Source organism: Schistocerca nitens, chromosome 4, assembly GCF_023898315.1.
Source record: "Schistocerca nitens isolate TAMUIC-IGC-003100 chromosome 4, iqSchNite1.1, whole genome shotgun sequence".
Lineage (NCBI taxonomy): Eukaryota > Metazoa > Arthropoda > Insecta > Orthoptera > Acrididae > Schistocerca > Schistocerca nitens.
The window spans coordinates 261,313,666-261,339,929 of NC_064617.1; the positions used below are offsets into that span (position 1 = coordinate 261,313,666).

At 44.5% G+C, this 26,264-nt stretch overlaps 1 protein-coding gene and 1 pseudogene across 1 annotated transcript in view; both read left to right on the forward strand.

Moving 5' to 3' along the window:
* LOC126252240 (homeobox protein B-H1-like) overlaps positions 1-21,369 on the forward strand; it is a 460,727-nt gene extending 439,358 nt beyond the window's left edge. Inside the window, exon 5 of the mRNA XM_049953113.1 lies at positions 21,006-21,369. Within this exon, the coding sequence (XP_049809070.1) occupies positions 21,006-21,369 (364 nt within the window). The remainder of the gene's footprint in view (positions 1-21,005) is intronic.
* Positions 17,356-17,473, forward strand: LOC126253806 (5S ribosomal RNA; annotated as a pseudogene).
* Positions 21,370-26,264: the final 4,895 nt, after the last annotated feature.

Sequence of the window (26,264 nt, forward strand, 5' to 3'; positions counted from 1 at the left end):
ACGAGTGAAATTTTACTATAAAAATACAGCAACCAGCCACTTTTTTTAATGCGTTTTATTTAAGCCAATATGCATTTCGGGTTTGCACCCATCTTCAGCTGGCAAATTACATGTATCTTCAGTTTCTACAGTGGTACAATATCGACAGCAGTTTGGATGCTGCAGTTGGCCTGTGCAAAAGCAACGATTCCAATCATTTACTTCAATTTCGCGAGTTTAAAGTTACGCACTATCAGTTGTTCATTTGGATCCTCTTCGTTTAAAAAACTTAAATAAATCCACATTTGCCCAACATGTAGCAGAAGAAGAACATCAAGTAACAGACATATCCCGTAACCTACAGTTTCTCCACCTACCCAACAAAGGAAAAAGAATGAACCTCCTAGCAGAAATCGAATTTTATTCACATAAACATGCATCCCCTTCTGACATACTTAACGACCAAACAGAGTTACCAAACCGAATATTTCTGAAAAACTTCCACACTCTACTTATCAAACCACTTAGTAAGCACAATCAAGAAATAACATAATCTAATATAAACCCAACAAATGCATGTAATAATATACAACATAAAAAATCTTAATTCTATCTTTGTTATATTGTAAATGTATGAATTACTGCTTTATACAGGGTGTTACAAAAAGGTACGGCCAAACTTTCAGGAAACATTCCTCACACACAAAGAAAGAAAATATGTTATGTGGACTTGTGTCCAGAAACGCTTTCTTTCCAAATTAGAGCTCATTTTATTACTTCTCTTCAAATCACATTAATCATGGAATGGAAACACACAGCAACAGAACGTACCAGCGTGACTTCAAACACTTTGTTACAGGAAATGTCAAAATGTCCTCCGTTAGCGAGGATACATGCATCCACCCTCCGTCGCATGGAATCCCTGATGCGCTGATGCAGCCCTGGAGAATGGCGTATTGTATCACAGCCGTCCACAATACGAGAAAGAAGAGTCTCTACATTTGGTACCGGGGTTGCGTAGACAAGAGCTTTCAAATGCCCCCATAAATGGAAGTCAAGAGGGTTGAGGTCAGGAGAGCGTGGAGGCCATGGAATTGGTCCGCCTCAACCAATCCATCGGTCACTGAATCTGTTGTTGAGAAGCGTACGAACACTTCGACTGATATGTGCAGGAGCTCCATCGTGCGTGAACCACATGTTGTGTCGTACTTGTAAAGGCACATGTTCTAACAGCACAGGTAGAGTATCCCATATGAAATCATGATAACGTGCTCCATTGAGTGTAGGTGGAAGAACATGGGGCCCAATCAAGACATCACCAGCAATGCCTGCCCAAAAGTTCACAGAAAATCTGTGTTGATGACGTGATTTCACAATTGCGTGCGGATTCTCGTCAGCCCACACACGTTGATTGTGAAAATTTACAATTTGATCACGTTGGAATGAAGCCTCATCCGTAAAGAGAATATTTGCACTGAAATAAGGATTGACACATTGTTGGATGAACCATTCGCAGACGTGTACCCGTGGAGGCCAATCAGCTGCTGATAGTGCCTGCACACGCTGTACATGGTACGGAAACAACTGGTTCTCCCGTAGCACTCTCCATACAGTGACGTGGTCAACGTTACCTTGTACAGCAGCAACTTCTCTGACGCTGACATTAGGGTTATCGTCAACTGCGCGAAGAATTGCCTCGTCCATTGCAGGTGTCCTCGTCGTTCTCGGTCTCCCCAGTCGCGAGTCATAGGCTGCAATGTTCCGTGCTCCCTAAGACGCCGATCAATTGCTTCGCACGTCTTCCTGTCGGGACACCTTCGTTCTGGAAATCTGCCTCGATACAAACGTACCGCGCCACGGCTATTGCCCCGTGCTAATCCATACATCAAATGGGCATCTGCCAACTCCTCATTTGTAAACATTGCACTGACTGCAAAACCACATTCGTGATGAACACTAACCTGTTGATGCTACGTACTGATGTGCTTGATGCTAGTACTGTAGAGCAATGAGTCGCATGTCAACACAAGCCCCGAAGTTAACATTACCTTCCTTCCATTGGGCCAACTGGCGGTGAATCGAGGAAGTACAGTGTATACTGACGAAACTAAAATGACCTCTAACATGGAAATTAAGCGTTTCCGGACACATGTCCACATAACATCTTTTCTTTATTTGTGTGTGAGGGATGTTTCCTGAAAGTTTGGCCGTATCTTTTTGTAACACCCTGTATAGATGTGTTATGTTAGTTTATTATCTTCAATACCGCCTAAGTAACAAAAACAAACTTAGTATACAACGTACTTAGAATACTTCTATTACCCAAGTCAATGTTTAGTAAACAGTAGCTTAGCTAGAACCTCAAAACTTTCGTAAAATATAACTCTGTCCATAGATAAACTGCTTGTATGTAAACAAAACTGTCAGTCGACAACATGGCGGATAACGCAGTGCGCCTGTGTAAAGTATGTGACAAAAAGTGTTTGTGATGTTACAAAAAAGATGAAAAGCCAAGAAAAAACAAGGAGAGAAGAATGTAAGTAAAATGAACAACTGATAGTGCGTAACTTTAAACTCGCGAAATTGAAGTAAATGGTTGGAATCGTTGCTTTTTCACAGGCCAGCTGCAGCATGCAAACTGCTGTCGATATTGTACCACTGTAGAAACTGAAGATACATGTAATTTGCCAGCTGAAGATGGGTGCAAACCCGAAATGCATATTGGCATAAATAACACGCATTAAAAAAAGTGGCTGGTCGCTGTACTTTTGTAGTAAAATATCAATATCCACGGCCACGGAGCTCAACAGTCCAAATAAAATGGACAAATTGTTATAGACGAGTGAAACCTTTTCTTCTTGAGGAATGAGTTCAGCATCTGCGTATGAATTAAACGTATGATCATACTTTATAAAGATGGCTCACTACATTGAATACACCGAGGCAGGCGCACCACTAGTGCAGTAACTGCGCAGTGCTCGCAGCGGCGGTAGGTGTGTCACCTCGGCCACCCAGAGCGGCAGTGAAACAATTGCCCGGTGGGCGTGCGGCCGGCCGGATAATCCAGCGAGCACGTACCAGCGCGGCGCGGCCTGCAGTTTTCATTACCGCACGTGTCACCTCCGGCCTGCACTTTTATTTATTACACCCGCAGCTGGAGCCGGAACGTAAAAAACTGAGCGGCACGAAACGAAAAAAAACGACGAAAAAAAATACGCAACAGAGGCGGACGCGAAATTGTCCCCGCTCTTCTGGACCGGGTGGGGCGCTAGGGTGCGCTAGTCGGTACACCGTGTCTAGTTACTTATTCACAGCCAGGGAAAATTACCTGTTAAATTTGGATCATTAGCAGCAAATTCTATGTTGTTCTCCGTGGCTGTTTTTTTACGCTCCCTTTACTTCGCAATTTTTTAACAGTTGGGGCGATTTTACGGCTCAGTCTATCGCCTCTCTCCTGCCCCCCTCCCACACTTCTCACCATTTATTCAATTTTTTAAAATAATATATTGATGAGGGGTCTTGCTGCAGTGAGGGTGTGTTTGCCGAATTTTCGAGGATTTTTTTGCGAAATAATAACGTGTAAATAGGTTACTGGCCTTAATTAAAAAGTAATTATGTTACACGGAAAAATGTGATAATCGCTGGTTGGAGTGTTAATGCCTGCCACAGCGCCGGAGAACGCGAGACTGCAGCGGTTCTGCTGAAACACTGAACGCCGATATCGTCCTCGTCTGAGACGCATTTCGCAACACGAGGAAGACCAGCCCCGCCGATGCCACCGACGCCTTAGGTTTGCCTCTGGGGACTCGTACTGGACGCCTTGTGTTCGTACATCGTGTAATCGTGACACTGAGTAAAATGGTTAAGTATTCTCAAGAAAACACAAAAATCTCTTTTCTGTGGAACTCTCCGCTTTTCATAAATATGCCACTGCTCTACTGAAGTACATTAAAAATTAAAATTTTTTGCGCGAAGCAAGACTTCTAGTTCAAAAGCTATAAGAAGCTCCGCGCTTAGTATTATCCTTTTTGGAAGTACGCCTGTAATAACCTCATTGTCTACTGGACGTTAAACCCTAACTCTCCCTTTCCGTGTGAAAGTGTAAGAACGTTTTCTAAATGTTTGTGAATCGTGTAACTGAGGCGGAGTGCGGTTCTAGGCACTTCAGTCCGGAACCACGCGGCTGCTACGGTCGCTGGTTGGAATCCTGTCTCGGGCATGGATGTGTGTGATGTCCTTAGGTTTAAGTAGTTCTAAGTCTAGGGTACTGATGACCTCAGATGTTAAGTCCCATAGTGCTTGGAGCCATTTGAACTTTAGAAAGGTAATGTGGGTACAAGAGCGATATTCGCCTAGCAGTATACGCGAAACCGCCTAAAAACCACATCCAGGCTGGCCGACACCAAAGAGCGTATCGAAATCGTTTATAATGGAGGAAGGAGAGTCATACCTCTTTCCATTCACGAGAAATTACATGAAATATACCAGAAATCGTCCGCGACTAAGTTGGCACCTGCTGGCCACACGCGCCGCTATTGCCGCCTGCTGTGCGGAGTACGGAGACGTCTCGTATTTCTCTTCTTTGTATGCAGCCTACCGAAGCTGGAAATGAAAGAAGAACTTAATGGTATGAAATTACACCGGGAGTTATCAGTTCATGACACTGATTTTTTTAGTCAATGTTGCCTGGTTTCAGGAAACAATGATACCAATATTATTTTATTCACATCATCCATAATATCGAATTCATCCGCGAATTTATGTATAACCTGTTAACTTTACAGTTGCCGTTTCAGCCGATTGCGCTGAGAACTGCTGACATGTTCTGATATTTGTTGCTCTGAGTGTTGTCAGACGCCTTATGTCCCGCCTTAAGTAAACATACACTACTGGCCATTAAAGTTGTTACACCAAGAAGAAATGCAGATGATAAACGGGTATTCATTGGAGAAATATATTATACTAGAGCTGACATGTGATTATATTTTCACGCAATTTGGGTGCATTGATCCTGAGAAATCAGTACCAACAACAACCACTTCTGGCCGTAATAACGGCCTTGCTACGCCTGGGCATTGATTAGTTAGTGTTTAACGTCCCGTCGACAACGAGGTCATTAGAAACGGAGCGCAAGCTCGGGTGACGGAAGGATGGGGAAGGAAATCGGCCGTGCACTTTCAAAGGAACCATCCCGGCATTTGCCTGAAACGATTTAGGGAAATCACGGAAAACCTAAATCAGGATGGCCGGAGACGGATTTGAACCGTCGTCCTCCCGAATGCTAGTACAGTGTGCTAACCGCTGCGCCACCTCGCTCGGTCCTGGGCATTGAGTCAAACACAGCTTGGATGGCGTGTACAGGTACAGCTGCCCATGCAGCTTCAACACGATACCACAGTTCACCAAGAGTAGTGACTGGCGTATTGTGACGAGCCGGTTGCTCGGTCACCATTGACCAGACGTTTTAAGTTGGTGAGAGATCTGGAGAATTTCCTGGCCAGGGCAGCAGTCGAATATTTTCTGTATCCAGAAAGGCCCGTATAGGACCTGCAACATGCCATCGTGCATTATCCTGCTGAAATGTAGGGTTTCGCAGGGATCGAATGAAGGGTAGAGCCACGGGTCGTAACACATCTGAAATGTAACGTCCACTGCTCAAAGTGCCGTCAGTGCGAACCAGATGTGACTGACACGTGTAACCAATGGCACCCCATACCATCACGCCGGGTGATCCGCCAGTATGGCGATGACGAATACACGCTTCCAATGTGCGTTCACCGCGATGTCGCCAAACACGCATGCGACCATCATGGTTCAAATGGCTCTGAGCACTATGGGACTTAACATCTGAGGTCATCAGTCCCCTAGAACTTAGAACTACTTAAACCTAATTAACCTAAGGACATCACACACATCCATGCCCGAGGCAGGATTCGAACCTGCGACAATAGCGGTCACGCGGTTCCAGACTGAAGCGCCTAGAACCGCACGACCACCACGACCGGCGCGACCATCATGAAACTGTAAACAGAACCTGGATTCATCCAAAAAAATGACGTTTTGCCATTCGTGCACCCAGGTTCGTCGTTGAGTACACTATCGCTGGCGCTCCTGTCTGTGATGCAGCGTCAAGGGTAACCACAGCCATAGTCTCCGAGCTGATAGTCCATGCTGCTGCAAACGTCCTCGAACTGTTCATGCAGATGATTGATGTCTTGCAAACGTCCCCATCTGTTGACTCAGGGATCGAGACGTGGTTGCACGATCCGTTTCAGCCATAGCCATGCGATAAGGTGCCTGTCATCTAGACTGCTAGTGATACGAGGCCGTTGGGATCCAGCACGGTGTTCCGTATTACCCTGCTGAACCCACCGATTCCATATTCTGCTAACAGTCATTGGATCTCGACCAACGCGAGCAGCAATGTCGCGATACGATAAACAGCAATCGCGATAGGCTACAATCCGACCTTTATCAAAGTCGGAAACGTGATGATACTCATTTCTCCTTCTTACACAAGGCATCACAACAACGTTTCACCAGGCAACGCCTGTCAACTGCTGTTTGTGCATAAGAAATCGGTTGGAAACTTTCCTCGTGTCAGCAGGTTGTAGGTGTCGCCACCGGCGCCAACCTTGTGTGAATGCTGTTTAAAGCTAATCATTTGTATAGCACAGCATATTCTTCCTGTCGGTTAAATTTCGCGTCTGTAGCTCGTCATCTTCGTGGTGTAGCAATTTTAACGGCCAGTAGTGTAGTTCCACGTTCAGCCGTCCGCAGTTATGAAATGAACAGGCTATAATTAACTTGAAAAGTAACAGATATGAAGCAAATCCGATAGAAAGGCGAAATGAGGGGTGAGCAGACAAGCAGACAGTGAGAAAACAGCGGCGAGGCTGGTGCTGCGCTAGCCGCTGTAAGTACCTAAGGGGTAGGGAGTCGGGGCACACGCCCTACGATCCTTAGCCACGGCAAAGGTCCCTCTAGTTACTTCTGTGCTCTGTAGACACACCGGTCCTCGCCGTTAATCCGACGGGCGGATTCGATCCGGCGCCGGCGCGTCCCCCGGACCCCAGTAGTGGGGTGCTAAACGAGCGGCTGTCCGGGCAGGACGTTTAACAGAAAGAAACGATAGAACTGAAAGATCAAGCTCTGATTTTAGATGCGATTTTTATTATTCCTCTGGTGTTGCACTACGCTTACGTTGAAAGTGCCCATAATACTATGTACGCAAGTCTTCCCTAGAAATCACTCGGATAGCCGACATCATTCGGATAATTTGACTGTACACTCCCTGGGTACTCCATGATCCTACGTCATCTGTGATATTGTTAAAAAAACGCGGTTGCATTTCAGCCCGTTTGTTTTATTTTATCATTTATATTTTTAGCGATGAAATTAAAAAATAGATCTTCGTATAACCACAGGGTGAACAGAGGTAAAAATTACTTGTTGCAACGTCCTTTTATTGATTTTGTTACATACTCCGTTGGTAGTGTAGCTTATTTAAGTGGCAGAATAATATCCGACAGAAAAACATATTTCTAAAAGCCTTCACAAATTTTTGCCGTCATTTAAAAAATATTCGGTCATAATCTGAGAAATGTGTTTGTGGAATGTGAAGTTGCCTGCCACTTATCCCGCACAGATATCGTCAGCTGTTGCAACGAAATAGCCTCAGAATTCAGACTGTGTCGTTATGTAGGCCCCACCGAGTTTGACGTTCGCAGGCGATTAAGTGTCACCTGTGTAGCTAGTCTGTGCGTAGGGTCTCAGCCAACTAAACATAGCTATTTATTTTTGCAGGCGAAGTGAAAGGAGGGATGGGAAAACTGACCTGTTAAAACCGATACCGGTATAGTTTTGAATAAATGGTATTTTTCGATATTTGTTTGGCCTCTGTTGTAATAGGTTTCTTTTCATTCTTTGCTAACCACTGGGGAATAATCCGGCATATCATTTTGCCTAACAGCAGTGCTAAAATTTTTGGCTTTCATATAAAACTTTCTGTAGAAACGAGTAATGTGTTTATTCGTAAAATTGCCATTGCTTTGAAATATTGGGCTATTATGGAAAGTGGGAAGAAACGATCACTCCTACTTTAATAACAATGTCGACAGCTGTAAAGTGGAAATAGACACGTGGCATAAGAAGCAACACAGTATTGTTGTATGTACCTGCTCCGAGTGGCATGCAGAATGGCACCATCCTTCGTTTGGAAGTACAGGGTGAGTCAAAAAGAATACCACAACTTCGAAAATCTGTCTTTAATCAACGGAGCATGATGAATCCTTGGGCAACTAATCAAAGTAAATAGTACTTAACAAAGTTTTTTCCGTAGAAAACACGTTCATAAATGTTTAATATGACAAACCTGTATTTCCTACTAGTTTTGACCGAGCTGATCATCATGAAGGCAACATAAAGCTGTTATAGAGGCTTGTAAGGCACAACTCGTACTAATGATAAAAATAAAATTATAATAATACATTCTGTGTCAGTAAAAGGAATTTATACAATGAACAGTACAGTAAGATTCGTTGCATAAATGGAATTAACCTCGACGAATAGCCTTTTCTAACTTTATTGTAATTACTGGTCAATTCAGTTGAAATGGGTAACAAATATGGTTTCCTTTTATTAGTAGCTCTGCATGTTACATAAAAAATTAACTTTCAATATGTATACATAGAAAAAGTAACTCAAGATGGCGTGACAGTACCACTACAGTCCACAACTGGCATGAACAGTTTATCAGGCAGGCAGCAGAACCCACAGGGTGTTAGCAGGCGATATTGCTGCCTGCAAGAAAAGACCGACGCTGGATGATTGTCAGAAAACACTGACCGAACTCAGTATTTCCTCTGGGTTGTACAGAGTGGGAAGCTTTCCATAAATAAGTGCATAAGCAAGAGAAAGAACCCGATACCATCTGGTAAGTGAGTTGCTGGTAAATCTTTGGAGCCTGTTACTCATTGAAATACCTTACTGTACTAAAAGCCCTAACCAACGCCTTAGGTGGGACCCACAATACCCACTTTTCGATGTAACAGGGAGAAAGTAGCTGCTAAATTTGCTAGATGTACAGCTGAAGACTGCCAGTCCACTGCAATTGTGGATCCTTCATTTCCACCTCCACGAAAACTTGACAAGACGAAGCCGCCCGCGCTCTGCCGGCAGACTTCAGCTTTACCTTCAGCTCACTTCCCGGCTATGTTCTCGAAAAGTTGCTCTGTGGAACATTACAAGTGCTATATCAGTGTGGTACTATGTTCACGAGAGGTTAAATGTCGCTGAAAGACAGCACATCGTTCCGTTTTCAGGATCGCTAGTCGTTTGAATATCTCGTCGGGCGAAACATGTGCAGTTATTAGTAGCTAGTATGTGCAGTACTTGCCGCAAAACTTGTTTCTGTATCTCCATCACTTAATGAGTTACGCAGCAAAGCTTGTTTCTGTATCTCCAACACTTAACTGTAACACGCACAGAACACTGCCCGTAGGGACTTCAGAAAGTACGGTACACAAGTCGTCCCACGTAAGACCAATACGCAACAAGATTGGCGCATTGTCAGGAGAGAGTGTATGCTCCTAGTTTCATGGACAGTTTTGTTGCGGTGCATCACAATGCGTGAGTCAAACGGCGCGGCAACTGGAGTATGCGGAACAATACGAATCTCGTGGGCAAACCGTCTAAGCTTCACACAGACTCACCGTGAAACTCTGGCGGTATGTGGACCAAATGTACTGTCGCTTCCAACCGTAGTGAAATGGTGCACGCAATTTGACCAAAATCGCATAGACCGTGGGCAGTACTAAACCGCCATACAGTCCAGATCCAGAACCATGCCATTTCCACCTTTCAGCAAGTTGAAAGAACATCTGAAGGACATCTTCCAACAACAAGGACATTCGCACTCGGTTCTCGAATAGCTCCATGTCAAAGGAGTGGACTTCTTTCACCGAGGAAATGAAGTTTGGTAGAACGTTCTCACTGTTGTTACAGACACTTGGTGACTTGAAAGATATTGTCACGTATCAGTGTCTCTCTGAAGTGTAGTACAACATTCAATAAAAGTTAGTTGGCCTGCCTAAATGTGTAACTTACTTTTTGACTCGAGTTAGTCAACCCTTGTGCGCATTTGTCGCTTTGGAGCTCTGTAGGTGGTTAGAACTCACACTGTTGACGTAAATGATGACAGGGAAATGTTATGCGTTGTGTTCAAACTGGTTGTGTTAGCAATAAGATGGGTCGACGTGAAGGCGAGACAGAATTGAGTTTGGACGTGCCGCCAATAGCCACACCATGAATGAAGTTGCCCAATTTGTTGCTTTATTAATGTGGAGTGTCCAGTGCGTCAGCAAGGCATGTTGTACCACTCTTAGCCATGTAACATGGCATAAGGACATCGGAGGTAAAAAGACCCTAGCCGACAGGGATCGCAAAAGGGTGTCACGTCTTTTCAGTGGCAAACTGTTTCAAACCCGAGAGGAGTTGCTGCTGTCAGGTCCATCTGAACCTGTTTCCGGTCGAATAACGCGAAGAAAACTGCATGCAATGGACATTTGGAATCAGATACCTCGCAGAAGGCCATTGCTCACAGCGGCGCATCTTCAGAAGGCCAATCAACACAGAAATTGGACAGTAGGTGACTGGCAGCGTCCACAGACGAGCGCAAAAATTACGACCTCCTGCTCAGTAGTTTGTTGGTCTGTTTTTGGAACGAAATACATCACTGATTCCCCGTATCCGGGATCCGACAGTTTGTTGGTAAGTTCGTGCAGGTATGTGGCATTAGATGTCTGCGCATAGGTTATGTAATTCGCGTAAATAACGGGCCGCTGATTTGCGTACGCGGTGACGCCGCCCGACAACGACACGGATGGGTTCCATATCATTTACATCAGGCGAATTTGGTCTTCGAGACACGAACAGCAGTTCACAATAATGCTCCTCGAACCACTGTAGCACGGTTCTGGCTTCGAGACACGAACAATCATACTGCTGAAAGACGACGTGGCTGTCGGTGAAGACATCAAGCATGACGGCACGCTGTCAGCGTGTCTTCGATTACGGTACCAAGACAGGCCCCATGCAAGCGCAGGAGAATGTATCTCATAGCATAATACTGCTCCCACCAATCTGTGTCCGTGGCGCGCTGCACGTTCCGAGAAGCCGTTCACCTCGCTGACGGCTTTCGTGGAGACGATCATCGACCTAGTGTAGCAAAAATGTGATTCTCCCGAAGAGCCGACACGTTTCCATTGATCGCCGGTCGAATCCCGGTGGTCCCATGTCCACTACAATGGTAACTGACGATATGGTTGGGTCAACATGTAAACACGTACTCGTGGTCTGCTGCGGATTTCCACGTTCAACAACGTATGATCAGCGGTGTGTTCCGAAACACTTTTGTGTGCACCAGCATTGTGCTCTTCCGGCAGAGATGCCAGAGATCACCATCTATCCTACTTTACAGTGCAGACAAGCCTCCTAACCTCACATTCTGTGAAGAGTCGTGGGTATCCAGCCATTTAGCGCCTAGTGGTATTTCACTGCCCTTCTACCTCTTTCCCTAGATGATTACGACAGTAGCACGTGAACATTCGACCTGCTTCACCGTTTTCGATACACTCGTTCACAGGCTGTGCGTAATAATAACCTGCTCTTTGTCAAAGTTGCTTATTTCAATGGATTTCTCCATTTGCAGCCTTCATCCTCTCTATGGTTATCCCCCGTCTGTGTCTGTTCCGCTTACATACTTTTGTTATCGCGCCTCTCGCCCTCTACGCCAACATGCTGCATGCAGCGTCGTGGTGGGCAGTGGTCATAATCTTTTGGCTGATCAGCGTACAGCGTCACATTTAGCTTCTTTTCAAATGTGCAAGGCATCGAGGGCACTATCTGTTCAAGGAGGTGTTTGCCCCATGGTGTGAGGAGGGTGGTGTAGTTCAGACCGGAGGTGGTTCTGTTCTATTTTGGAGGTGTTTTTAATACCACAATATGAATCCACTCAGTTAAGGTGCTGTGAACATGAAAAAAGATATATGAAATAATTTCCATTGCTCCAGTCACTTTTTTACTTATATTTAATTAGTACGATACGTTTCGGCAACATGCTGTCATCACCATGTGAATTCCAGTTAAATGTTCATTATATTAATCTGAAGTGTGATTGGTTTCATTAGCTGTGTGTGCCAGTGAGGTTAGGTGTTGGAATAGAACCCGGCAGGGAGACATACATACAGGATGTAACAAAAATGCACGGCACAAACTGCAGGACACATACCTCACCTGTAGACGAAGAAATTATGTTACATGAACATGGGTCTGGAAGTGCTCTGTCTCCAAGTTGCAACTAATTATCTCCAACGTTTTTCAACGAGGTCAGATTGTAAACTTTTACAGTCGGCATGAATGGCAGACGTCAATCCTCACGCAACTGTTGAAGCAAATCATCAACAAAGATTTTCTGTCAATGTTTGGGCCAGCATTGTTGGTATCTGGTAGGGCCTAACTTCCTTCAACCCAGGCTCAAAAGACAAAGTTACCATGATTTCGTAGAGAATGTTCTACTTGGTCTATTGGCAGGTATTCCTTTAGCTGTGCGACAAAGCATGTACTTCATGCTCGATGGAACACCTTCTTATTTTAGTGTTAATGTCGGTCGACTTCTAAATAACAGATTCGATGACAGATGGGTAGGTAGAGATGGACCAATCGCCTGGTCTCCACGCTCCCGGACCTAAACCCACTGGTCTCATCTGTGCAGGCATTTGAAAGCTTTTGTGTATTGAACCGAGTACAAGATGCTGTCTCCGTGCCGTTATTATGGAAGGCTGTGAAACCATACGCAATACTCCGGGGATACATCAGCTCATCCGAGATTCACTACAACGGTGGGTTCATGCATGTGTCAATGCCCACGAGGCATACTGAACAATTCCTGTGAGAAACAATTGCATGTGGGGTACTGGTGCGTTCTCTTCGTGTGTGTTTCCCATTATAAATGATTTGGAAAAAATGAGTTGTAACACGGAAGCAAAACGTTTTCAGACCCATGTTCATGTAACATAATTTCTTCGTCTACAGGTGAGGAATGTTTCTTGTAATTTGCGCTGTACATTTTTATTACACCCTGTACATCTAAGTGTGCGATTTGCATGTTTCTAACATTTCATTAGCACATTCACTTACATTTTTGTTGGAAATTTAGTTGTTTTGTACAACTACATGGTACAGTGACAAAGAAACACATCAAAGCTTAACACTTTTGCATGCAGATGTTTACATCGTTCCAAAGAGTCTTAATTGCTAAGATAAATTAGTTTCAATTGCTAAGATAGTAATACATAGTGAAGACCAACCCTTTTCTATTTTGCTGTGTTTATGTCCCGGCACAAAACGAATAATTTGATAACGTGGTAAAGATATATTTTATTATTGTTTTTAAAGACAATATTACCAATAAAGTATCACTCAACATTGGAGAAGTTTTTAAAGAAATGAATACTGTTGCTTTCTAATTTATATTTTAGTAACACATTACTATGCACTTTACCATGAATGAATGTTAGACCTACATAAAATAGACAGGGGACACAAAATGCACTTATATGAAGAATTATAAATTGTATTCATGGCGCAATACATAGTAACATGTTATTAAATCACGAGGTAGAAAGCAACAATATTTATTTCTCCAAAAACTTCTCCAATGCTGAATGCTTATTTCACTGAAAAATTGTCTTTAACAACAATAATTAAAAGCGTCTTTACCAATTTGTGATATTAATTATTTTGTGTGATGACATAAACGCATCTAAGTACAAAGGGTTTCATCGTCACTCTATATTACTGTCTTACAATCAACGAAACTGTTTAACCTCAGCATTTAAGTCTCTTTAAAATGACGTAAACATCTGTTTGTGAAAGTGTTAAGCTGCGGTGCGTTTGTCACTGTTCTCTGTGTGCCAGACAGCTAAATTTCCAACCAAAATGTAAGTGAATCTACTAACGAAATGATCTAAAGGAACAAATCGCTTTATGTGCACACTAAGATATATATATCTGTACATGGTTCTATTTCGACACATAACCTGACTGACACACAGCAAATTAAACTAATCACACTTCAGATTAATATGACGCACGTGGAACAGGAATGTACCTGAAAATGGCAGCGTGTTGACGAAATGCGTCATGAATAATTCAAAATTAGTAAAAAGGCGACTGACGCAATAGAAATTGTTTCTTCTGTTTTTCGGGATAAATTGCAGTCATCAGTTGCAGATAAATTTTATTATGCTTTATCGGTTTCGACAAATTAATTTGTCACCTTCAGAAGCTTAGTTTAGCAAACATCAACATCTTCTTCATAGAAGGATAATGCAATGGTCTTTTCAGAGATACATGTTGTTTGTGATTATTTTAAACACTGCTTGACAATTTACAATAACTGAATTACAAATATATATCTGATGTTATTCATAGGTTCATAGATGTGATTCAGTTATGGTAAATTGCCAAAGAGTGTTTAAAAGTTTAAAACAATCACGTATAATTTGTAAATATCATGGCATTATCCGTCTATGAAGAAGATATTGACGGATGCTAAACTAAGCTTCCGAAACCGGTAAATACCAGAAATTTTATTTGCAACTGATGACTGAAATTTATCCTGCAAATATAATAATACATTTGCTGGAAATTAAATCATGAATGAAGTATGAAATTATTACATAGATTTACAATACAGTCGCATTCCTCAAAACATTTCTTGTAACACGGATAAGTTTAAGATGAATAAAAATGTTTCAACATTCACGGTGACCAAGTGTTGCCCTTTCTTCTACATCTTCGTGATAGGCATGCCGAGACACTTCCGTCTTCCAATATGACAGTAGGCGTGGTCACAGGATTGCACGGATACGTTCGTAATTTGGTGAATACTCAGATACTCCTATTAGAAAATGACAGGGACTACTAAGAACAGCGAGAGAAAAGTAACAATCAGCATCGCCAATCTTCAATGAGTGTCTTCAGCTGGAGTAGATCTGAAGAAAATAGTGGACTGTCTTCCTCGCCGAATTGAGGCCAATATCAATCCTACAGACTGTGTTACTCTTTGTTAGTGTAATGTCTCCAAGGGGGTGACTGAGTTTTGTCAGGTGTGATTATTAAGGGCTGCTACTTTACGTGGAATGTCTTGTACTATTCGTCTGTTTTACTTGGCTTCCACACATCCCTGATGTAAACACACGTAAATACACCAGTAAGTACACTGAAGAGCCAAAGAAACTGGTACACTTGCCTAATATCGTGTAGGAGCCCCGAGAGCAAGCAGAAGTGCCGCAACACGGCGTGGCATGGACTCAACAAATGTCTGCAGGGCTGTCCTTAAATCCGTAAGAGTACAAGGGGGCGGAGATCTCTTCTGACAGCACGTTGTAAGACATCCCAAATATGCTCAATAGCGTTCATGTCTGGGGAGTTTGGCGGCAGCGGAAGTGTTTAACCTCAGAGGAGTGTTCCTGAAGCCATTCTGTAGGAATTCTGGACGTGTGAAGTGTCGCATTGTCCTGCTGGAATTGACCAAGTCCGTCGGAATGCACAATGGACATGAATGGATGCAGGTGATCAGACAGGATGCTTAGGTCACCTGTCAGAGTCGTATCTAGACTTATCAGAGGTACCACATCACTCCAACTGCACACACCCTACACCGTACTCATTACAGAGCTCTCACCAGCTTGAACAGTTGTAGGGTCCATGGATTCATGATGTTGTTTCCATAGCCGTACACGTCCATCCGCTCTATACAATTTCAATCGATACTCGTCCGACCAGGCAATATGTTACCAGTCATGAAGCGTCCAATGTCGTTGTTGATGGGCCCAGGCGAGGCGTAAAGCTTTGTGTCGTACAGTCATCAAGGGTACACGAGTAGGCCTTCGGCGCCGAAAGCCCATATCGATGATGTTTCTTTGAATAGTTCACACGCTGACACTTGTTGATCGCCCAGCATTGAAATTTGCATCAGTTTGTGGAAGGGTTGCACTTCCGTCACGTTTAACGATTCTCTTCAGTCGTCGTTGGTCCCGTACTCGCAGGATCTTGTTTCGGCCGCAGCGATGTCGAACATTTGATGTTTTAGCGGTTTCCTGATACTGACAGTACACTCGTGAAATGGTCGTACGGGAAAATCCCTTCATCGCTGCCTCGGAGATGCTGTGTCCCATCGCACGTGCGCCGACTATAACACCACGTTCAAACTCCCTTAAATCTTGATAACCTGACATTGTAGCAGCAGTAACCGATCTATTAACTGCCCCAGACACTTGTCTTATATAGGCGTTGCCGACCACAACCGCAGCGCCGTATTCTGCCCGTTTACATATGTCTGTATTTGAATACGCATGCCTATACCAGTGTTTTTGACGCTTGAGTATAGCAGCTTCAAAGAGTAATTAGAAATACTCTCTCTCTCTCTCTCTCTCTCTCTCTCTCTCTCTCTCTTTTGCTCTCTCTCTTTCTCTGTGTGTGGTTTTCGTCAGTCATGTTACTGGCATGGAAGATGTTTCTTAGCTAAGTCTGACGTCAAGTAAAGCAACAAGTGCCACGACTTCCTGCTGTGCGTTACAGAGCAACAAGGCCGCGATTCTGTCCGGAGAAAGCCGTGTGGTAAGGCTGGCCTGTAAAAGGAGCAGCAAGGCGGACATGACTGTGCCGTCCGACATATCACGACATGAGGCAGCGGGACTGGTTTTTGTAAAAGCAGTGAGAGCGCATGTCGGTAATGATCCGCGGTGTGTAATGTCCCGGCAAAACCTGTGACCCCGCGTCTTTTTCTGTCCGCAGAGGACTTAGGTCGCTTTCCGAGTTCCGGCGACGTAATCACCTCCCTGTGGATTGCTCCTTTGTTCGTTCAACTGTCCTGCCTGTTGGTCGGAACTGATGATATTCCTGGTCCACAGCAGTTCTTTTCCTTGATTACTACATCATTCCTCGACCCAGAGAGGGAAGGAGAACTCGTTGTATCTCTTTTCGGCCGAAATGAGTTTAAAAACGTGGCCAGGTGCCAGTAAGACTCGTGCCCTGAGGGTTCCGTAGAAAATTAATTATTTATGTAGACAGTTCATCCGTTAGGGGAATCGAGAATCTCTACGATTTTTGTCTGTTATCGACATTGATTTTTTTTTGTGATGTGATTACAAATTAAGAATTTTCTGATTTTCTCTTTAATTGCTCTGTGAAACCTCGCTTGCTTACTGAGCGAGGTGGCACATTGGTTAGCGCATTGGACTCACAGTCTGGAGGACGGCGGTTCAAACCCATGTCCGGCCATCCTCATTTAGGCTTTCCGTGATTTCCCTAAGCAACGGCCTTGCCGCAGTGGATCCACCGGTTCCCGTGGGATCACCGAAGTTAAGCGTTGTCGGGCGTGGTTGGCACTTGGATGGGTGACCATCCAGGCCGCCATGCACTGTTGCTATTTTTCGGGGTGCACTCAGCCTCGTGATGCCAATTGAGGAGCTACTAGACCGAATAGTAGCGGCTTCGGTCAAGAACACCATCATAACGACTGGGAGAGCGGTGTGCTGACCCCATGCCCCTCCTATCCGCATCCTCCACTGAGGATGACACGGCGGTCGGATGGTACCGGTAGGCCACTCGTGGCCCGAAGACGGAGTGATTTCCCTAAATCACTTGAGGCAAATGCCGGGATGGTTCCTTTAAAAGGGCACGGCCATTCCTTCCGCATCCTTCCCTAACCCGATGGGACTGAAGACCTCGCTGTTTGGTGACTCTCCCCCAGAACAAGCAACCAACCTTGCTTCCTGTCAAATTTCATGATTCTAGGTCAACAGGAAGTGTCTTAAATGTTTTAATGGCTGAATTTGCGAGTATCAAAATGTGTGACATAGACGGTCGTACCTTTTGATTACGTTGGCTTAGAAGCTTACATTTATTACGCCAGAAATGGACTTTAATCTTAGTAACTTGATACGGGTACCTGAGAAAAAGGGTTTTAACAGTCGGACAGAGAGAGAGAGAGACAGAAGGACGCACAATAAAGTTGACCTATAAGGATTCCTTTTTTATCGTTCGAGGACACAAGAATAAAGATAGCTTTAAGGCATTTAAAAAAGGATAAAATATTAATTTCATTCTTGAAAAATACCAATTTTAGTAAAGTTGTTGATATTCAAAATTGCATAAGCCCACAGTTAGCCTTTAAGCATTATTCTAGCGAACCGATGAGGGCGATATACGTAGACTATTCTCGTGGTCATCGTGTTTTTCTTTCTTGCAGATTTTCTTTCAGTGTTCATAGCACTGGAACATCTGGTCACGGTAATGGAAGGATTACTGTGGATATAGTGAGATTTATATCCACTGCTTTAGCTGGACCTCGGAGTTTCAAAGAGAGAGATGTAAAAAAAATAAAAAGGCAATATACACTCCTGGAAATGGAAAAAAGAACACATTGACACCGGTGTGTCAGACCCATCATACTTGCTCCGCACACTGCGAGAGGGCTGTACAAGCAATGATCACACGCACGGCACAGCGGACACACCAGGAACCGCGGTGTTGGCCGTCGAATGGCGCTAGCTGCGCAGCATTTGTGCACCGCCGCCGTCAGTGTCAGCCAGTTTGCCGTGGCATACGGAGCTCCATCGCAGACTTTAACACTGGTAGCATGCCGCGACAGCGTGGACGTGAACCGTATGTGCAGTTGACGGACTTTGAGCGAGGGCATATAGTGGGAATGCGGGAGGCCGGGTGGACGTACCGCCGAATTGCTCAACACGTGGGGCGTGAGGTCTCCACAGTACATCGATGTTGTCGCCAGTGGTCGGCGGAAGGTGCACGTGCCCGTCGACCTGGGACCGGACCGCAGCGACGCACGGATGCACGCCAAGACCGTAGGATCCTACGCAGTGCCGTAGGGGACCGCACCGCCACTTCCCAGCAAATTAGGGACACTGTTGCTCCTGGGGTATCGGCGAGGACCATTCGCAACCGTCTCCATGAAGCTGGGCTACGGTCCCGCACACCGTTAGGCCGTCTTCCGCTCACGTCCCAACATCGTGCAGCCCGCCTCCAGTGGTGTCGCGACAGGCGTGAATGGAGGGACGAATGGAGACGTGTCGTCTTCAGCGATCAGAGTCGCTTCTGCCTTGATGCCAATGATGGCCGTATGCGTGTTTGGCGCCGTGCAGGTGAGCGCCACAATCAGGACTGCATACGACCGAGGCACACAGGGCCAACACCCGGCATCATGGTGTGGGGAGCGATCTCCTACACTGGCCGTACACCACTGGTGATCGTCGAGGGGACACTGAATAGTGCACGGTACATCCAAACCGTCATCGAACCCATCGTTCTACCATTCCTAGACCGGCAAGGGAACTTGCTGTTCCAACAGGACAATGCACGTCGGCATGTATCCCGTGCCACCCAACGTGCTCTAGAAGGTGTAAGTCAACTACCCTGGCCAGCAAGATCTCCGGATCTGTCCCCCATTGAGCATGTTTGGGACTGGATGAAGCGTCGTCTCACGCGGTCTGCACGTCCAGCACGAACGCTGGTCCAACTGAGGCGCCAGGTGGAAATGGCATGGCAAGCCGTTCCACAGGACTACATCCAGCATCTCTACGATCGTCTCCATGGGAGAATAGCAGCCTGCATTGCTGCGAAAGGTGGATATACACTGTACTAGTGCCGACATTGTGCATGCTCTGTTGCCTGTGTCTATGTGCCTGTGGTTCTGTCAGTGTGATCATGTGATGTATCTGACCCCAGGAATGTGTCAATAAAGTTTCCCCTTCCTGAGACAATGAATTCACGGTGTTCTTATTTCAATTTCCAGGAGTGTATATGAGACTGCTAATAACGACTTTGGTAAATCATGTTATTCTAGTTATAAGTAACTTTGTCTACACGGAGTTGGGAAAGGAACGGGTCCAGTAGAAGGCATTTTTATTCGGATGAAAGGACCTCACCGACAAATTATGAGAAATAATCGGTTACACAAAGACGATCATTTTTTGTGACGGAACATATAGTCTTTAACGCATCCTTAAGTTATAATAATGAATAACTTCAACTGCACAAAAATTACGGTTCATTTTTATTAGGTTTTTCTGACAGTTCTTTACATGTGAATGATTAAAAAAAATCCGCCCTGTGCCCCAGCATACGACGTCCGTCATCTGTAATGAGAGGTGGACGTGGTTTCATCTTGGCTTCGGCACGTACCGACGACACTCCTCGAACACCCGACAAGTCGTGCAGTATCCGAAATGCTCGAGCCGAGCCTCACTGCTATCACTATCTGTTCTCGATCAAACTCAGATACATTGCGCTCCTTTCCCATTCTACATGCGGACAGCACGCTCACTGGTACTAAATCCACCGTGCGTGTGTCTGACAAGCTGTCATTCCTCGCCAGGTGACGCTGCTATGGCCTGGACGGGTTTATATTGATAGTAGGTCGGTGGTAATAACGTTCTGGCTAATCCTTGTAGGTTCTGTAACAAAAAAATTATCGATTTTGTGTGTTCTGCCATTCCTCAAAGTTCGTCGTTGACTTCCTGAAACACCCTGCACGAAACGTTGTGGTGCACTGAATTGGAAACATAGTACTTGGAAAGCTGCAGATGGAACGAAGATGAAACAAGGTCTGCGTTGTGCAAGCACCATTAGAACAGTGAAATATAGCCTCTCTAGTGTGATAAAATTATAGTGAATGAACAAAATTCGCCGCAATTTTCTAATGCAAAGGATGAATACAGTGCATTTTAGCGGGAATAGGTCACGGGAGTGCTATTTTCCAGCTTCAAGGCATCTGAGAGTCGCCTAGAACGTCTTGTACTGAGGTGAAATTTTTCACAGAGCGCTTTTTGTCAGCTGCCGGTGGGAGAAGCAAAATTCGAACATTAAAAAATTTGTGTACAACTATGGGACACCCTGTTTGTTCTCCCATCAAGTGATCGGGTCTTTTTGCTGTGTTGCAGGCGGCAGACGGCGGAGGAGCGCGAGGCGGAGCGGCAGGCGGCCAACCGGCTGATGATGTCGCTGCAGGCCGAGGCGCTCAGCAAGGGCATGTACCCGCCCCCACACCCGCCGCCACCCCCGCCGCCACACCCGGGGGCGGACGCGCCCGGCGCGCTGGCGGCCGCAGCCGCGGCTGCCGCAGCCGCCTCCGTGTCCGCGGCGGGACAGCCCCCGCAGCCGCCCCCGCACCTGGCTGTCTCCACGGCGGGCGGCGCCGCCTCCACGACGGCGCTGAGCGCGCTGCAGAACCTGCAGCCCTGGGCCGGCGCAGACTACGGCGTGCACCCGCCTCCTCCGCCCCCGCTCGCCTCACCCATCTGCTAGGCCGACGACTCCGTCGAACGACTCCTACTCATCCAGTGAATCTCGACGGATCGACAATCCCCAGAAATCTCTGTCGCGCGGCCGGTGAGCGTGGCGACTGCTCTGGATACGACATCCTCACTCAGCAAGACACCCCGATGCTCCATACGGCAATCGACGGAGAAAAATTACAGAAAACAGCCTTCGCCTATACCTGTCTCTACTATATGTTTGTGATTGAAGTTGGACTGGCGTAACTGACTCTTTCGTTTTACTAGCGGGAAAGAACTTCACAATTCTATGAGCGAAAAGACACTATCAGTAACGAGACAGACTCGTAACCTCCTCAGATTCTGTTTCTCCCGTAGTATTACGAGCTTATATCGCCATACAAAGCTTTAGCGCACTTCTACTATGCTGTGATTCAAGAGGGCACCAGTCTTCTAGCTTCATAACGTCAGAGCGTTCACATTATACTGCAATAGTATTTCGCAGTACTGTGAAGCTTTAACATAAGAGCCTTAAATTCCAAACGTCAGAAGCGTGAAACACGATCCGCTTCTCGTAGAAATGTAATGTATCTACACGTCACCGTGACATACAAAATCAAGAATGGACCGAAGAACGTAACGAGGAGTTTTAAAAAAATGAAACAGCGTACGCTGAAACCGTACGCTATATAATTCCATGTGTGTAAACGCTTGGTCACTGTTACGCGGCAAAGCCCATAATCAAGGGTCGGGAATAACTGTGATCCTCCAGGACCAACATGTGTCACAGTCGTTAGCGAGGAGCGACGCAAAAACCAACTCATCTGGAGGACTCTTGTGCTCCCACGATGCACCTGAGACCGCATGTGTGTGTACGCGTGTGTGTGTGTGTGTGTGTGTGTGTGTGTGTGTGTGTGTGTGCTGATGCGAGAACGGGAACGAAGAGAACCGCCCTACTGCCATATAACTGGCAACGGTGAGAACAGGCTTGGAAAGGAACCACACATGTGCTGTAGTTTTCTGCAGATCCTCTACGAACAAAGTTAGTATCTCGTTGGTGTGCCTCATTGGGAACGCTACAGTGACGTGAGGAGTGTGACGAACGATAATTAGACAGCTCAGGACGTGACCGTGTTCTTACAGACATCTGCTAAGACAGTTTCGTCGCTATGTACAGTACACATGTCCTGTGTTATCAGATGTTTCCGTTTATTTTGTGTGTGACGTTCCTACACATTTTTGCTGTAAATTACGAAGCACGACCTCTACGAAATGTTTCCGTAAGTTTTTTTTTAAAGGAGTTCCCTTTAGGTTTCAAAAGCTTCGTAGCAGAAGCTGGTGGCATAGAACGAATTATACGACTGAAGCTAAAGTTCCGCTGTTCTCATTTTTGTTTATGCTTACAGTGTTTCTGTAGAGTTTAACTTCCATGAGAGTCATTTCACCTACGAAGAGTAACATCGATTATACATATACTTGTAATATTTATGTACATTTTCAGACATAAATATCGAGACCACAGTTAGAAGTGACTGCCGAAATAAAGTAGCACGTAACACTGCATATTTTGTATAAATTTGGTTTCTTTTACCCAGTCTTTCTTCCTTCAGTTTCCTTCCTTATCCTCAGTCACTAGTGAGTATTATAGGCCTACATACTGACTGCCATTAAGGTGAGGTATTCATTTCTAAACAGTTGGTCCTCTGCGACTTGGGTTATTGGTGAAATAATATTAACACATTGACTCCCATGTGAGTTAAAAATTATTCACGGAAAATTTCTTCTTTGGACCAGGTGAAATAAATACAACTTACACATATCTTTTCATTTAGAGCTCCGACATGGCATGGCAATTCAAAATAGCATGCCCTGACACTGCGTTAAGTGGAATAATTGCTCCAGTAACAAACCATATTCATAGTCTATGGTTTTCAAGAACTCAAGAAAAGTCAAAAGGCACCTGCAATCGTGAGTTATATACAACTCATGTGGATCAGTTTTCTTGGAGTACTCTTCTTCTGATGATTTATTTATTATTTACTTTTATACATTACTTACACTGTACAATATTTGGGTTCTCAAAATGACATTGTAAAAAACTTAAACTGAAAAAACCATTTATAATGGCTATTTGTACCTGTAACACCTGTAAGTGCTGTGCTTTTTAACAAAACATCCTATACAGAAATACGAGTGATAATTATAACATTTCCATGCAGTTATTTTTATGCGTTTGTTGATGGCTCGCTCTCATTGCCGTTCACAGTTCACTTTTTCGTGGCACACTGTGTACCTATGTCTGACTGTGCTACGTCTGACTGCTCCCATCTTACTTTCAGATTGACTTCCAGACTCGACTGCTAAAAATTCCTCTGAGTTAACACTAAGTAATCAGCACTCATGTCCATTGGTTCACTCAAAAGTTTCTGCAAATGCCTTTGCTCATCTTCAGAGCTACTGCGAGACATTTTCTTGCTTCTTAGTATCAACAGATTATAGCACAAGCTACATCATATGAAGAGTGTGACAACAATGAAGAGATCCAATAAGGTGACTGTACACAAATAATATTATAGAATGAAAGACTGACACAAGAAACAATCCAGAATTATTAGGTACGTAGTAAATACATAATACTTACTCTGGTAATGTGTAACTCACACAAAAAAACTCTAATGTAAGATACTAAACTGAAATATTTTTAACTTGTTTACGCATAAATAGATTGTTTAGTGATAAATAAATCAGACGATGAAAAAAGTACGAAATGGTCCCAGAAATCGGTTACACAAGTGTGCCATGATAAGAAGCTAATGTGTTAGATACCATAGGGCCAAAAGGACTAAAGATTAAAAAATACAAAGATAGTCGGGTTTCAATGAAAGTGAATGAGACATATAGTACGACGGAAACTCCGTCTCGTTTGTGGTTTGAAATATACTGTGGTGGTAATGTAATTCCAAAATACATTCCCCTACAGGTCTTTGTACTGAAACTGACGACAAAAAGAACAGATAAGAAAAATAAGAAACGCAGTTGTCACAAACCATTGCAATGAACAGCTAAGGTCGTCACTGAGACTAGTGCTTCTTAAATGCTCTTCCACTATGAAAAAAATATACGAGAGTTAGTCACATAGTTTAAATTACCATCTCAGAAAAATCAAGCTGTAACCATGACACTTTGGACGGTGTCAGCCCTTCTCTAAATATTCAGCCCTCAATGCGCCAGATTTTTCCCAAGAGTGGTTGGTTTGGTGGAGACCTCGGTTGTAGAAGTCTGCATTTTGTCGGTTCTAGAAACGTTCCACCTCGAAAATTACCTCGTCGCCATTCTGAAAGTGCCTGCCTCGCAATGATGTCTTCATCTGAAAAAAGAGGAAGAAGTCACTGGGAGCCATGTCAGGAGACTACTGGGGGTAAGACAAAATTTAATAGCATAAAGAAGAGACATGTGTGACTGCGTCCTATGCAGACTGACCTGGGGCGTTGTCGTGGAACAAAAATGCCTCCTTGGACAGCTTCCCGTGACGGTTCGCTTTGGCAGCCACCCTGTAGCCTCGTCAGAAATGTCGGTTAGTCTGCTCTTGTGACTAAGTGCCCTCTACGAGCGTAACCTGCTACCACCACACCTTAGTAGACCCAAAAATAATTAGCGTCACCCTGCACAATGATGGTTCGGTATTCACTTCTTTTTTTGCGAATTTTTAGGGAAGTGTGGTTCAGCTGTAAAAGCGACTGCCTATAGGACGCTAGCGCGAAGTGTTCTTTAAGTACTGCCCGAGTGTTTGGGATCCGTACCAGGTCGGATTGAAGGAGAACATCGAAGCAGTTCAGAGACGTGCTGTTAGATTTGATACTGGTAGGTTCGAACAACACATAAGTGTTACTGAGATGCTTGGAGAGATCAAATGCGAAGTCCTGGAGGGAAGACGAAGTTCTTTTCGAGGAACACTACTGAGAAGATTTAAAGAATCTGAATTTGAGCTGACTTCCGAATGATTCTACTGTCGCCAACATATGTTTCGACGAATGATCATGAAGACAAGATACGAGAAATTAGGGTTCGTACGGAGGCATATAGACTGTCATTTTTTCCTCGCTCTATTTGCGAGAGGCACACCAAAGGAAATGACAGTGGTACAGGGTACCCTCCGCCACGCACCGGACGGTGGCTTGCGGAGTATCTATGTAGATGTAGATAACGGACACGTGTTTATTGCTTGCTTTACTCCTTTGTCTCAGGTTTATAATGATACATCCAACAACACTCATCTATGTTGATTACGTGGCTAAAGAAGTCAGCTGGATTGTCCTGACACAGTTGCATTTCCGCTGCTGCCTCGATCTGGTGCGCTTTTTGAATGGTTGAGAGCAGTCGCGGAACCCAGTGAGCGAAGAAGTTCTTTGTCACGTTCAAAATGAGCAATATGTTGAAAGCTGACCCATGACTAATTTTCATTTTTTCCACTATCGCTGTGATTGTAGTACGACAGCCTCCATTTCCTTTGTGATTCTCAGTTACTCACAGAGAGATGGTCTGTCACTTCGCTCTTCACATTTAAACTTATTTGACCAAGATGGAAGCGTCTGCCGCATCTAACCACTGCGTCATATGATGGTGCGTTGTTTCTATACGCTTTCAACAACTCGCCATGAATTATTGCTACATTGTTCTCTTTCAAATGCAAAAAATGAATAACTGTATTATAACCCACTTTACCAACGGACTCCGCCACTTCTGGGGTTTCCGTATGTACCAGGACTGAAGACATACACTTGAAAAAGACAAAAAATTATTTACGTAATTTAATTTTTTTGAGGTGATAATTAATATTTTATGACAACCCTACTTTCAAACACAGTATTTGTACTGGAACATATATATATCACGCAACTGATAACATGTTCATTTTCTCTCATAATT